The 16,291-nt window shown below is 35.9% G+C and overlaps 1 protein-coding gene across 1 annotated transcript; it reads right to left on the reverse strand.

Annotated features, from left to right (window-relative positions):
* Nucleotides 1-569: 569 nt before the first annotated feature.
* On the reverse strand, nucleotides 570-15,785 carry LOC113201267 (bile acid-CoA:amino acid N-acyltransferase). The gene is made up of 4 exons (XM_026414928.2): nucleotides 15,735-15,785; nucleotides 8,849-9,373; nucleotides 5,772-5,974; nucleotides 570-1,990 (listed from the first exon to the last, which is right to left on the reverse strand). The coding sequence occupies exons 2-4, from the start codon at nucleotides 9,312-9,314 to the stop codon at nucleotides 1,397-1,399; spliced, it is 1,263 nt and encodes a 420-aa protein (XP_026270713.1). The 5' UTR covers nucleotides 9,315-9,373; nucleotides 15,735-15,785; the 3' UTR covers nucleotides 570-1,396.
* Between the last annotated feature and the right edge of the window lie 506 nt (nucleotides 15,786-16,291).

Raw genomic sequence — 16,291 nt, forward strand, 5'->3', positions numbered from 1 at the left:
GAAATGTGACCACTTCTCTGAGTGAGAGAGGAAGGAGCTATTTGTTCTACTTAAACCAAATAGGATTATTTTATTCTAAACAAAGAAAGTATCAGAAAGCACACAAATGGAAAGGGGTTTAGGCAGACACAACTAAAGCATCCTCATTTTACTTCTGTTATTCTAATTTCTCATTGGCTACCCATCATACCTACAAAATCATCTAAAATACATTTCTGCTTGGTCATATTCGCCTTGATTAGCCACCAATCATCTTCTATTCACTGCAATTAGGTAGCTTGGTAATAGTGGGACTATGGTTTTCCCTTTAGAGAACACACAGCAAATCTGACCCTGGACAAGGTCATTTGGATTGCACTATACCCAGGGTCATCCAATTATGTCCTGGGAGTTATATGTGGCCTACAGCCTATTTGTGTGGTGCTGCTGGATTTAAGAATGGTTTTTGCATCTATAAGTGCTTGGAGAAAAGAATAAAAAGAAAATTGCTACTCTGAAATATGTACAAATGATAAGAAACACAAATTTCAATGTCCATAAATAAAATTTAATTGGAATAAAGTCTCCATCATTCATTACACAGTTACCTATGGCTATTACAGTTTTTGTGCTGTAATAGAGCTAAGGAGTAGTAACAGAGATCTTATGGTTCACAAAGCTGAAGATATTTACCATCTGGTTACTTTACAGGAAAAGTCTGCCAGACCCTAATCTAGAGACATACAATCCCCATTATTATGGCTAACTCCCTGAATTGCAAGTCTATGAATCTCAAATTTCTGCTTTCTCATTGTTGAGAATGCCAACATGCTGTACATGTTCAGACACAAAAATAATTTTATTTAATTTCATTAATTTTTGTTGAATTTTTGATTGTAGACTGATTCAATGATCTTACATCCATAATAAACTTTCACATTGCCTTAAAATAACACATTCTTTATCTGGCTCGAGCCTCCCAATAACAACAAAGCAACAATGAGCTATGAGTATATTTTTAATGAGCTATGAGGAATCTACAAATATTTGAGTTTTAGGAAATAGATGTCAGCATCTGATTCTTTTCATATCTGTTCTTCATATCTGTGGTTCATTGTTGGTAAATTTTCCCTTGACAATTGCTATGATTGAGAATTGCTAAAATGAAGACTATTTCAGGGCAGGTAGAGGCATAGATTATTTCTACAAAAAAGAGATTCTCAGTGTATAATATTTGGTTCATTGGAAACCATTTCCCTTTCAAAAATTAAGACTTTACCATTCCCACTCCTCCTGCCCTTTTTTTTGGTTACAACTTCCCTCTTAACAGTAAGAGATCAAAGGTCTTCCTCTATGAAAATCAAGAGATGCTAATGAAGAGATTTTCTTCTCTATTTCCCAGGAATATGTAGTCTTCTCAGAGTTGATTGGTCACCATTGGAATGAGGTGCCTCCTGAGAAATTTCTGGATCTCCTTCCAAGAATGTTCCTGTGCAGCTGCATGTGCAATAACCTCTCCTCCCCAGTGGAGAGGTGTGTAAACATTGGGGGTCTTTGACGCCCAGCACAGGGGAGAGTAGGGAGGCTCTATCAAATGGCCTGCCCCAGAATAAGATAGCAGGGTCCAGTTGTTCTTCCCATGTCTCTTTAACCGTTCTGTGGCTTTATTAGCTTGTTCTTTGCTATTGGTATTTTTATCATCTTCTCCCACAATGAAGAGGAAGTGCCCATGGGCCTTTTCAATGGGAAGAAAAGACTGGCTAGCCTCAACTCCAATTTCCTTATAAATGCCATCAAACTCTATAAACCCCAAAGCATTGGTGGATAGAAACTGTATAGAATAGGGTATAGGCTGATAGGTATGACCGCGGTATACATGTGGAAAGCCATAAATGGAGGTTGGCCCATTTATAAGTATGGTGGCTGTGACTTGTTTTAGGTGAACAGCCATAGACAGTGCAATCTCTGCTCCTTTGGATATAGCGATTACCCCAATGCCTGGGCCAAAGATCTGAAAATAACAAAAATGAGATGTTATTCTACCCTTCATTTAGGAAAACCCATCATCTTAGACAACCAAAGAGCTTCAGTGACCAATGCAAACAAAGCAAATATACTCACACCTCATGTGTAGAGTTCTGGAAGATAGAATGTGCATTCAAGGAAATACTCCTTTAAAAACGTATTGAGCTTTACTGACTAAATACTATGGATTCAGCATTGTGTTTGATTCTGAGTTTAAAATGCCCTCAAGAAATATCAATGTCTTAGGGAAAATAAGTAAAATGCATGTACTATTGTGAATAATATGAATCAGGGTATATAATTGATTAATAAACTTTGTTGCACCAATTCTAAAAGTTCAAAAGAATGGGCATCCTAGAGGAAGAGACTAAGAAAGAAGATGAGTCAGTAGGATAAAGCATGAAATTTGAACAGAGGACTCTAGTTTGCTTTGTTTGCAAAAAAAAATTCACAAGGGAGTTTGGCTCAGTTTTCTTTTTCCTTGTCAATTATCAAATAAGCATTTTTAGATCATCCACCCTATGCCAAACAGTGAGGGCCCCAGGGAGAAAAGGCTCAATCTCTTGCCACCAAGGAACTCCCTGCAGGATCAAAGACTTTCAGAGGAAATGGACTACACATTGAGTCTTCATGTAAAAAAAAAAAAAAAAAAAAAAAAAAAAGGGAGCCAAAAAGGAGTAGTATTCCATGCTGAGTGTAGTAGGGCATCATTAGGTTACCTATATCAGAATCATTCACTACAGTTTCAAGGCTAATGCTGCCTTGATTTTATGTGGCATAGCAATGTATCCAGTCCCAAGAGATAAATTCTAATGTGTTTGAACCTATTGCTCTTTGCTACATACTTTTTCAGCCTCTGTTGTAAGGCCAATATATTATACCTAAGGCCTTCTTTTATCCCCATGTAAAATGATACAGAATTTATGATGTGAAAGCCTGTGTTTCTGACCATTCTTTCCATATTACGATGCTGGCATGTTCAGGCATTAAGTATGCCTAAAACTGCCACAGTCACTTTGTGACCCAGAGAGTAAGGTAAGAAAATTACAGAAATATCATTTCAGTTTCCTTGATCACTTCACTGATTTGAATCACCTCTCTTCTGATCTGTTAAATGAGAGAATAAAATTCTTTATGTTGATATTATTAGGCTACCAACAGCCACTTTTCTGGGAAATGTAGCCCAAACAGATTTTCCATGACAGGAACACATGTGAGAACTCAGAGGCAACAAAGAGCAATGAATGTAGGGAACCACAGGGTAGTTCTTCATTACTTGAATTTAGAGAATAAGGTGGGAAAAATCAGAATAAGTCTGAAAAAGAAAATAGCAACATGATAGTGAGTACTTCTGAAAGAAGTGCCCAGCAAGCCTTGACTCTTTTCCTAACTAAAGAGCAGTATTAGGCCAGGTTTTACAGATGAGCATAAGGTAGAGCTGAAGAAATATGCAGAATTCAGAGCATAGAAAGTTTGTCTAACAATGCTAGGAAGTCTGGCAAACAGTTGTGCTCTCAAAAGGCTAATCCTGCAACTTTAATTTGAAAAAATAGAGGTAGAAAAACTAAAACTTATTACAATAGCATAGGCAAGAAGTGATGGTGTCTGAACAAAAGGGGACACCGGTGGAAATGAAAAGGAAACTACATGGTTCCAAGTTATTTAAAAGTGTAGAATGTACAGCTAGCTCTCAATCATTGGCTAGGTACAGGAGTGCAAAGAAGGAGCTCAAGACAAGATAGTTCTTTGTGACACAAAATACAGCCTTGATTGTGTTTGAGCCCTGGCTGCTTGCAGAGTTTCAAAGAGAAACGTCTTTTTATCTTTCTCTTCTTAATTGGTCTTCTGAATTTTCAGGAAATTTTATCAATTAAATGTTTGGGGTTTCCCACTATTTAGAAAAACATGAATGAAATTACCACTTGTGGCCAGCTGATAGAAATGTGAGAAATAAGATAAGGGGGGAAAAAACTAAACAAACAGAATGAGGAATGTATTCTCCCTATTTCCCATGTCGCACACTAAAAAAGTGGTTTGAATCAGTTAAAGGATATCTCAAAGATTTGAAATCCTTTTTTAATTTTCATTTTTAATTGACACATAACAATTATATACATTTATGAGGTACAGTTGGAAAGAGCAGATTGGGGTAGTTAACGTATTCATCACTTCACAACTTCACAAACTTATCTTTCTGTGTGTTGAGAACATTTAAAATCTATTCCTTTAGCAATTTTGAAATATGCAATGCATTATTAACTATACAATAGACACCAGAATTTATTCTTTTTTATTACTGAAACTCAATATCCTTTACTAAACTTTCCATTTTCCCAATCTGGGCTCCCCCTTTCTGAAATTCTATGTCTTAATATGGAAGATAGTCACAGTTATGGCAAGGAGAGATGGGAACTCAATGCATTTGGCCATGGAAGATAAACCAAAAGCAATTATAACATACTCGAACTAAAAAATGTGACTCAAATATATGCAGACTTTATCTACTTTGTTTCTGATCCTTGGAAGAAGAGTAACTCTTGCTAAAACTTCTGTCACCAATTTGGGATCAGGGAATTTCAAGTTTTCAAAAGTCACTTAAAATCAACAATTCCTATCAGGAATTGAAAGGTCTCTGATTTATCATTTAGCAGAAGAGATATTGTAAAGCAGCATTAATGGAAGCACTCAAGGCCTGGGAACAAAGTTTGGTTTCTAGGTCTAGATTAATAGTCATAACTAGCTATCTTTTTGACATTGCAAAAACAGCAATGTCAAAACAGCAAAGTCATGCAGCAAGTATAAGGGGAACCAGACTAAGGAAGTGGAAAATCAGAATCATATAATCTCTTTATTTCTCATCCAAGTCAAGCAAAGGGCTGGCATAATGATAACATTGCCTATCTGATAGTTCAAGGACAATTCCATTTAATGCATCAAAAATAGCCATTTAAAATTTCAGTACATTAGTAAATTATCAGTAATTGTTGCTTATCTTATTATTGCAAACCTGATTCTATATTGGTGATCTTTACATGAAAAACTATATACTAGTTACATTTAATTTTAGTTTAATTCTTATTAAAGAAAAAAATAGTAGGCAATCCACAAGGAATAATAAGTGCCACCCCTATTATAGTAGCAAAGTATACATTTTAAGATTCCAAGATGGTATGTAGATTGGACTACAATCAGAGTACTAGTACTAAAGTATTATGTTCAAGTCCTCTCAAGTAATAAAGACTCAGACCCATTTTTCAAAGAATTGTATAGTAGTTGTCTAGGTAAAAATGGTGATGAGAAAATGATAACAATAATAATTGAGTATTTAGTACTGTCAAGTATTATAATACTATATTGACTACAATGCTATATTATCAAGTACTTTATAATAAGAACCTTGTTTTCGATAATAGCCTTTAAATTTCACTATAGCTTTATAAAGTAGTATCATTATAAGATTATTTAACAGGTGAAGAAACACTAAGTAACTTACCCAAATTCCCTGAACCCAATGAGACAAAGCTAGAAAAATAACTCATTTCTGTCTAACTTCAAAGCCAATGCCTTTTGGACACAGGCTAACTTCCTACACATTTTGTTTTTCTGAGCAAAATAAACTGGATGAGCAGTCAAGTGAATAATATGGGCAAGTAACAGAATTTTGGATTCACTGAGGGAGAATCTTAATTGGAAGTTAAGAGAAGCAACAGAATATTATGGTTATTTAAAAAAACTAGGACTAAAACTTACTAAAGAGATAAAATTACCTTAGGATGTCTCAGGAGAAAGTTGGAAGCTTCTTCAAAATACTCTAAATCTATTTTCTGCAGTTGGGAAGGCAGGTCTTTATAGCCCCAGTAAGCCAAGGCCAATGAGGCAAAGCCACGACTGGCCAGGAGACTGGACCGGTGTTCAAACAGTCCACCAGAACCTCCAAACAAATCAATTACCCCTGGGAAAGGGCCCTCTCCTGAAAAAGAAATAAAATAAAATAAAACAAAACATGTTTGTGTATGAAGGATGAAGAAAAGATAATAAAAATATGAACCCATAAGGGAGAAATGCAATAAAAATTTTGAAATTAATGTATAAATTTTTAAATAGAATCCCCCAATTTTCAGCCTTGTAACTGGGACTGAATTATGGCCTATTGATAAGGGAACCATTTGCATAGTCTTAGAGTAAAGAAAACCAGAAAATTGGGCCAGTACTTCTTAACCCATAAAAGGTACATAAAAGGTACAAGTTTTCCAGACCTCAGGAAAACTTGGAAGGTCCTAAAATTATATGCAAAAGTAGAATATATGTTTAAGTGTGCATTTTACTGATGAGAAATGTTATAGTTTAGACAAGCATGTGGTAAAGACTTGATCCAAGGGTGATGGTATTGGGAGATGGTAGAAACTTGATAAGATGGAATAACAGGAGGCCTTCAGGTCATTGAGGGCATGCCTTTGAAGGGACCCCAGCCCCTTCCTTTCCTTGTCTTTTGCTTCCCACGTGGTGAGCAGTTTTGCTCCACCATATATTCCACCCAGAATGTGCTGCTTTTCCCAGAACAACAGGACCAATCCATTAGGGACTGAAACCTAAAATAAAACTCTTTTCTTTATACATTTACCATGTCAGGTATATTATTATAGTAATGAAAAGCTAACTAACATGAGAATCCAAAGATTTAACTGGGTTCTCAAGGAAGCACATGACTCAAAAATATTTTTTGTTAAAGATTACTTTTGCTACCATCCTGGCTTGATACTGCTCAGTTACACTAATCTGCTACTTAGTAATGAAATCTCCCACCTAAGCAGATGTAAATGACGAACTCTTTCACTAAGTAATGCTCGTTATTCCCCACTCCCTAACACTTGGTAAAAAGGAGACATGGTAAGAGAATCATTCTACACTCCCTTTCTGAGGGAGTTCATACATTAAAAGAGATTTATAGTGCATTTACTGGGAGAATTCTATTGTTAGATATAGGATTTTAGCTATGGAAGACAGGTACCATACACGTTTAAAAGGAGTGGTTTGATTTAAATGAGTATTAGGAATTTTTTAAAATTACTATATTCACTTTGAGAAAGAAAGAAATGATAACTTAATATCGCTTGGTTTCAAAATGCCTTTTGAGTAGATGAATAAGGATGTTTTCTTTCATATTCTGCTTGGAAGGAAAGGGGAGAACTATTAATAGTACTGAGTACCTTATCTAGAAAGAATGTTGCAGTTGAGAAATGTTTTTGAGACCCAACTCAATCTTTTTATGGCCCACACAACTCACCCTTCAGTGTTCCCATAGAACAAACACCTCAAGTGGAAAATCTAGTATTATTCAATGTCCAAAGGGTTCACAAACAGTACATCCTGAACCAGCACACCATCCCAACATGGCAGAACTGTATCAATACACAAATTTTTAACAGGGGTGGAGTGCTAAAGAAACAAAATTTTGTGCTACTTACTTCCTGGTCCTGTATACAATAAAGTGGTCTATATGCTAATTACTGGCTATATAAAATTCCAATTTATCCAAACAAGTACATGGGTCATGGCAAATTTGAAAAGGGAAGATTTATTCCTTCTACACCACCTCTAACTCTATGTTCCCAGAAATCAACCTTAATACATCAAGGGTCCTCAAGCCCTCTGTTATAGTTTAGATATTAGGTCCCCCAAAAACTCCAGTGTGAGAAAGTTTAGAGGTGAAATGATTGGATTATGAAAGCCTTAATCTAAGCAGTGCATTAATTCCCTGACAGGGATTAACTGGATGGTAACTGTAGACAGAGTGTGCTGAAGGAGGTGGGTCATTGGGGACATAACTTTAGGGTATATATAGTTTGTCCTAGAGAGTGGAGCTGTTGCTTGCTTCTTCCTCGTGCCATGTCCTGAGATGCTGTCCCCCATCATGCCCTTCTGTCTTAATGTTCTACCTTATCTCAGGTCCAGAACAATGGGATTTGCCATCTATGAACTGAGACCTCTGAGCCCTAAACCAGCTTTTCCTCCTCTAAAATTGTTCTTTTCAGGTCTTTTGGTCATAGCAGAGAAAAAGCTGACTACAACACTATCTCAGTTCTATAAAGATTAAATAAAGGCAACATATTCTGATGAGGTGATGGCTATGTCCCAAATAAAAGCACTTGTTTGAGGCAGTAGGCCTCAAACAGATCAGAAACCTCAGTCTGGGGAAGTCTTCTGGGAACTATCTTTCCTTCATTCAGAGTCAAAATAAACTCTAACCAATAGATGTTTAAAACTGTTTACTGGTATGAGGAGATCACTGTGGGAAATAATTTGTATTCTGGTAAGTTTTATGGCCATTAGGAAGAATGTTATATGATTTATGGAATATTTTATAAATATGCAATATTTATGGACTAATGGGAATAAAGTTTCTTTGCATCATCTTCATTTGTTGCAGTCTTTCAATCCATCACATCACCAGCTTATTGTGACAACAATGCAATAACATTAAACTGAAATGCAACATGATAGAGCCCCCAAAGGTGCTGGGACACAGTTTCTGTGACATCAAGATAAGAGTCTTCAGAATAGTCATGCTATAATGCAGATAAATTTAGTATAAATCCAAAACTTTGGAAACCCCCAAAATGTAGGGATTCCATTAACTATATTAGTCATATCCTTAGACAAGCTCCAGGCTCAGAGTTGGAGTGTAATATTAGCACATTCTTGTTTTGATGTCCTAAAGTTAACTCTGATTCTAAGGAAGGCAAGGAGAGCTCTATGTATTATCCACATCAAAACCAAATTGCTAGAAGGATTAAGTATTCAAAAGAAGAAATGCAAGGATAATAACAACAGTAATTCAACTCACCAGAAGGTAGAAAGAGGGCTCCTCGAAGGCGGCCTTCCTCTACCTGGATCCGTGTGACACCAGGTGCCACATACCACCTTTCCAAAGTCAGGCTGACCTTTGAGGTACTAGTAGCTTGATTTCCTAGTGGTAACATTTGGTCACAAAGTTTTATTTGGACCTGGAAAGGGCTATTCATCACATCTCTTTTCAATAGTCTAATTGATAGCTTTTCAGGTTTCAAGGACCAGAAGAGACCCATGGGATGGACTCCCACATAGTCACCTCCAAGCGCAGAATCATGTTCCAAGTCCACCTCACCAACTTTATTGGCCTTATAGTAGGCATGAGAATAAAACATGTTCTCCTTCTCATCTTTCAGTGATGCCTGAAGAGTCACAATCTGAAAAGGAGTCAGGCCTGAAATCCGGATACGTACCGGCTCATCAACAAGTGCACTTAGAGGAGTACCTGTCAGCTGAACCATTTCTGCTGTGTGGCAATCTCAGATAATTCTTTAGGAAAATCTTCAACAAAACCTCAAAACTGAAAGAATAAAGAAGGAATAAAATAAGTTAATAAAGTTAATGAATGGTGAACTACACCTGGAGTCCGACCTCTTAGGATTCAGTTTTAACTCTCCAGTGGTTTAGCATATCCTATTGTAATCTTCTAATGCAAAATGCCTGAGGGCTTTCAACAAATTTCTAAAAGACAAAAAGCAAGATGATAAGTTTTATAATAATGAATCAGGGTTGAGGAAGCAGCAGTCCAAATGCACATGAATGATGTCAATACTTCAAGAACATATCACAATTTGTCGTGTGGGAACTCTTGAAAAATAAGGTATAATGGATTATAAAACTGAGAGGCAGCATTGAAAACAGAATGATTTACTGAATATGTCTCTAAATAGAACAGCTGGCTCCATTACAAATCCTCTCTCCAAACCCTGTAAACAGAATGTCTAACATCGAAGAATTTACCTATAATTGCACTAAAAAAAGGAGGACCTTTTCAAACTACAGTAAAATCTTTCAAAAAACAAAGCTGATGTGTGTATTTTTTCCTAGAGTAAAAATATCTACCACTTTGTATTTAGGATTTAGCAGTTCTTAAGCGAAACTAGAAGCTGACAAGACGTTCAGGGACACAGAGGTCTTACTGAACTTTTTACAATCTCACTTTTAAAAATTAATCTTAATCTTTTGGTTAATTTGGAGAAAGCCACAAGAGTGACCACTCTTCTCTCTCTATTAATCATAACTAGCTGAATAAACTACAAAACCAAAGTTCATTTAGTTTTTGACTTTGTTTCATTTTAACTCATTGGATTGCTGAGAATGCCAAGAATCCAAATGAAGTGAACACCAGCAAGTGATGCACTACTCATAGGAGACAAGAAATTTTCTCTCCTACATGCTGATTTTCAATTATGATAAAGCAGAAAGAAAGAAACCCCATGGAGAAAAGTGAGAAATCAACAGAACATTTAATGGACTTTTAATGAATATGTGGAGGCTAGTTTGACAGATTAAAATTCTGAGAAACTCTAACCACAGACTTTCTCCATCTGCTGACTTTCTATAGGACTGCATCACATGCTCAAGGACAGGGCATCAAAGACTGAGTGCAGGGAGGCAAGCTGGGAGATGAGATAAACTCTGAGGCAATGCAGGCCTTTGTATAAGTTAAGGCTGCTGCACTCCAAAGGTTGAGGGGAGAAGGACAGAGATAGATGTCCCCACACTCAGGAAGCATAACTGCAACAAAAACCCCCTAGTGACTCTTCTTCCAGAAGAATTGCAAATCAGAATTCCCTAGTTTGAAAAGCTAGCATGGCCGTAAAGCACAAAGATCTATCCAGATGTTCCTTCATGCTGAGACCCCAGGCTCTTCTGATGAGAAAAATCCAATCCACAATGAAAACTATTGGAAACCAATGGTGCACCAAACCACACAAAGCCCAGATTCAACTCAACCACAGATCAAACTGTTTTAGCCCCTAATTTTCACTTTCTGAAAGAATAAATAAAAACAAACAAACAAAAATCCTTTCCTGGAGGTAAATCTTTATTTATTTATTTATTTATTTTTAGTCATCATTATTATTTTTTCAGTGCTGGGAATTCAGATTTGGGGAAGGGAATGCTAGGCAAACACTCTACCACTGGGCTACATTCCCAGACCTTTTAATTTCAGACAGGCTATGCCTAAATTGCCAAGGCTGGCCTTGAACTTGTGATCCTCTGCCTCAGCCTCAGAGTAGATATATTACAAATGTGTGCTTCTCTCAGTCATTATTTTTATGCAAAATATCCAGGAGTCAATTCTTTAAAAATTATGAGGAACAAAAGAAGTTTTAAAATCAACTCATGATTATAAGAGAAAACAATCAGTAGAGTAGAAACAGAAATGGCCCAGATATTGGAATTATGAGACAGAAAATGATAGAGTAAAGGACCAATCAGAGTAAGACAACACAATTGAAAGTAGCAAAACTAAAGTACAAAGAGAGAGAGAAAAAGAAGAGTGTAAAAGAAGACCAGAACACTTGAGATGTGTGGGACAATATTAAACACTAATTAGACACAGAAGAGAGATACAGAAGACATACTTGAAAAAACAATGGCTGAAATTCCCCCCAATTTGTTGAAAAACACCATGCCACAGTTGCAAGCAATTTGATAGAGGACAAAAGCCAAGAAAACCACAACCATTACATTATAGTCAAACTGGTAATATAAAGAACAAATATTAAAAGCAGCTGAGAAAAATAGAATCATTACATTTATGAGAATGACTAATATAAATAATATTTGAAACAATGAAAAGCCGGAAGACAAGAAATTTTAAAGAACTTAAAACACTAAAATGCCTTATCTAACAAAAATATATTTCAAAAATGAAGGGAAACTAAAGTTATTTACAGGAAACCTCTGAGAAATTATGTAGGCAACCTGCACTTCAAGAAATGCTCAAATATTGCAGGGAATTATCCCAGATAGAGAACTTAATCTGTTTGGGAAAGATGAAAATGAAGAGCCAAAAATGTAGTTATCTGAGCAAATATGAAAGTCCTTTTTCAAAATTTCCTCATATGTGTATGCATGTGTGTATTTAAATGTAATTAAAAGATTGTTTAACATTAAAATAATAAAAGAGTATAAGATGTAGAAATGACAAAAAGGTGAAAGTGAGATTAGTAGAATTCTCTTGTGGTAAGAATCTTCTTTCACTGTTTTTTCAAGTTTATAAAAAATTATTTGCAGGTAGACTATGATAACTTAAAAGACCTGTCAGAAGTTCAGCTGAGCTAGGAAAGAAAGGGAGAGCTAAGCTGCCTGCTCCTCTGTCCAGCAGCCAGTTAAAGCAACAAGCTAAAACCAAAAGGATTAAGCCATCAATCACTTACTGTGTTAGCATAGCAAAAGTCTGAACTAGAGAAAGTGCTCAGGCAATGCAGGATGAAGGTCAAGGGATCAGCCCAGAATCAGAGGCCATCTCAAGGTGGAGGGAGTACCAAATAAGAGGCTCTGGAAATTTTATAGACCCCCTAGGGCAAGGAAGTGGAGGAGAAGGTTTAGGAATTGGGAAAATAAATTTTCCACTTCCTCAGGGCATATGGAGGCCTCAGCAGAGGTGCCTGACAGAACTTTGAAATTGGACTTGATCAAAAGTCTGAAAAGAGGCCTAAAAATAGAAGCCCCTGAGCTAGAAATGCAAATATGTGAAGAACATTGTGGACCTGAGTCTGACAACAACTCTTTTCAGAAATTGCAATGTGCTGGCTTATCATGAGGTCATTTTATCGCTCGCTGTGTCACAATGTCTGGTGTTTCAACTGCAAGACTCAAAGGCAAGGGAATAAAATCATCTGAGAATCATTCTTTTACCTATTTGGGAGTTCTTTCACATAATTTTCATTATATGTGAGCCTCACTGTGATCTTTCTACAGAGGTTAGTTTGAGTTTCCTCACAGGATGGTGTGTTAAAAGGGCAAATATTTCAAGAAAGATAGAGCCAGGTAAAAGTATAATCTCTGTCATTTTATATTGGCTGGAGAAGTCAGAAGCCACCATTAAAATTCAAGTGGAAGGACATAGGCTTCTACAAGCAGTGGGACAAATATCAGTCACATTTTGTGAAATAAAAAAAGGATGTGGGATGAGATGCGTATTTGTGCTGCCATTTGCAATCTTTGGAAATACAATCTGCCACAACAAGAAAGGAGGAATAAAGGAGTAAATAATAAATAAGGTTAATAGAAAATAAAATATCAACACTGGAGATTTAAACCCGATTATATTAATAATTTCATTAAATATATGTGTACTAAACACTCCAATTAGAGGACACATGTTGTCAGACCAGTTCAAAAACCAGAAACACATTGTAAAGATTTACAGATAAAAGTAAAAGGGAAGAAAATTCATGCAACACAAACATTGAGCAAAAGAAACTAGTGGGGCTATATTTAGCGACTTAGATAATGTTTTATATAATTACATATTTATTAACATATCTCAAGCTGTATATCAAGATAGTTGGAGAAAATGAAGGATGTTTCATAAGAAACAGTTTATCCAAAATATTCTAAACACATATGTACTCTGCAATAACAAATAGTTTCAAAATGCATGCACCAAAAAATATTCACATAATTGAAGATTTTAACACTCTCCTCAGTAATTTAAGCACATTTTTTAAAAAAATTAGTACAATACAGAAGATTTAAACACTTGCAACCAACTTTATCTAATTGACACTTATAAAACACTACACCTCAAAACTTCAGAATATAATCTCTTTCTAAAGAAACCAGCGTACTGATTTTTGCTTAGAATGTAGAGGACTGGATGTAGAAACTTAGAACATAGGACACTAAATGTAGAAACTGACCTAACAAAGTGTTTGAATCTCTGATTACTGAGCACTTAAAATGACCGCCCTAAACAATGCATGGGTCAAAGAAGAAATAACTAGAAAATGGAAAGATATTTTTAACAGAATGATATTGAAAACAAAATATATTAAAAGTCTTACAAATTTAGTTCTGTGAGGAAGGGTACAACCCCCTCTTGCAGGCACTTATTCACAAGGCCAGGGGCAGCAAGAATACTTCAAGCTCCAAAACTCATGCTTTGTGGACAAAAGCCTTCCCTCTCTCTCTTCTCCATCCACCCTTCCTTCAAAATTGCCTGGAATACTTCAAGCTCCAAAACTCCAATATCAGATGCAAAGATAACGGTCTTTCAGACTGTTAAACCAGTTCCTACAATGACTTGTGTAAGATCAAATCCTAAATTAGAGGGATGAGGAGGCTAACAGAAAGGTCATTTATTTACTATCAATTGATATTTCAAGCAAGTTCAGTTCTGAAACCACCACTGGATATGCTGTATGTTGTTCATCCTTGTGATCTTTTCGAGAAAAAATATGGTGAAGGGAAGGCAGAATCTGGGTATAGCAGGTTTGAGGAATGAGTATGATATCTGAGTTGTTCAAGAAAGAGACACTGAAGGCTGAAGGGTGGGTCAAGGAAGAACTTACTGTGTATGTTATTCTGGGTTTCTCCAGAAGCTGACCTTGACTGAACAACTCAAGAACCAGTAGTTTATTTTTAAGGGATTCTAGGAAATATTAGTAGAGAGGTGAGAACCAAAAATTGATCAGCTGAGGGCCGTGTGTATGTGTGTGGATAGATGGATGGATGGACAGATAAATAGATAGACATGAAAAAATGCTAGTAAGGATGAGCATATTGAGACAGAAGAGCTGAGAATAAGAATTGAATGAATAAAACATTGCTTCTGTTTCCTGAGGTTACAACGAGTTTATAGCTCAAAAGAATCATATTGCATTTGTTACAATATTCAAGAAAATATTCAAGAAAAAATATTCAAGAAAATATTCAAGAAAAAACACGTTCACACAACAATACATGGCAAAGCCAGGAATGGAATTCATATCTCCCACTATTAGCCAAATTGATCAACAAAAATTTATCAAGGATCTATATTTGATAGTCACTGAAAGATTAGGTACAGTCCTGTTTTAACTAAGCTTAAGGTCTAGTATTTCCTTCCATATATCACCCATTAAGCTTCTATTTAAATATTACATGTCATCTCCTGTACCCAAACAGAAATTAACTCATACTTGTTTTCTTGATATGTTTTTAATCATGATGATTACCCTTAGCTACCGGAAAGCATTTCTGAGTTGTATAAATAGATGTAACATGTATTTTCACAAAATGTAATTCTAACATGTCACTCACTAAAATAAAATTGCTGACTGGGGACGTGGAGAACATTTGTTTCATGTGCACAAGGCCCTGGGTTAGGTCCTCAGCACAGGAAAGGAAAGGAAAGGAAAGGAAAGGAAAGGAAAGGAAAGGAAAGGAAAGGAAAGGAAAGGAAAGGAAAGGAAAGGAAAGGAAAGGGAGAAAGAAAGGAAGAAAGGAAGAAGTCACCTTTCTATCAAAATATTTATAAATAGGACCACGATTTAGTTTTCTAGACTATAATGGTTTCTTCTATGTTCTAGAAAATAGTTGTTAAAAAGAGGGAGAAATATTGATGGGGACAGAAAAGATAAAGTGATTTCTGATAACTTTTTATTTCCTTAAAAATATACTCTGAGTATCCTCATTCATAGTAATTTCGTATTTACATTCTTTCTAAGAAAAATCTTGACTGAAGACACTCTTACTGAGCACTCTTGGGTAACTCCACAGCTCTCTGAGATTATAAAAGGAGCAGAGAGACTATTTGTCCTCATAAACTCCTAAATTCCAAATACTGGAACAAATAACCTGATTTGTATTTCTAATTCAAGCTCAGATTTTGACCTATTTCCCATCAGCCCAGAAGAAACACTCGTAAATCCAAAGCAAAATACCTTTTTTTTCCCCCTTCTTCTTGAGCCTTCTTTTCCAGCAGTAAAGGAAAAGGACAGTTACCCAGTTGCCCTGAAGGCCAAAATCTCAACTGTGTTTTGCAAGAACTAACATCATCAGCTTATCTACCACCTGGCTCTAGTTTCTTATTAATTTTTAAACTTTAGTGAACCTAGCCCCCTCCCTTTGCCCTCTTTTCTTTTTATATTCTCTTGAAATCTCTTAGTCTTAGGGATAGACTCTACATTTTATTCACATATTAATTTTCTTTATAGACAGTTTTTTTTTTTTGTTTACCTCTACTGACATTCTTTGGGCATACCTGACCTCTACAAATAAAGAACTACTGAATAACTCTGAATTTGCAAAGACTTTCTTTCCCAAGGCCATACTAGCTGGGAACTACAAATGTGGTCACAGTAATGGGGAGCAAAATACTTTTTCTAAGTCTTAATTAAAACTTTCAGAATTTGGGGAACACCAAATTTCCAAGTTCTTTCTCCTTCCTCATCTAATTCAGAGACTTTTGAGGCAGTTAATGAAATAACAACAAAATATA

Source organism: Urocitellus parryii, chromosome 4, assembly GCF_045843805.1.
Source record: "Urocitellus parryii isolate mUroPar1 chromosome 4, mUroPar1.hap1, whole genome shotgun sequence".
Lineage (NCBI taxonomy): Eukaryota > Metazoa > Chordata > Mammalia > Rodentia > Sciuridae > Urocitellus > Urocitellus parryii.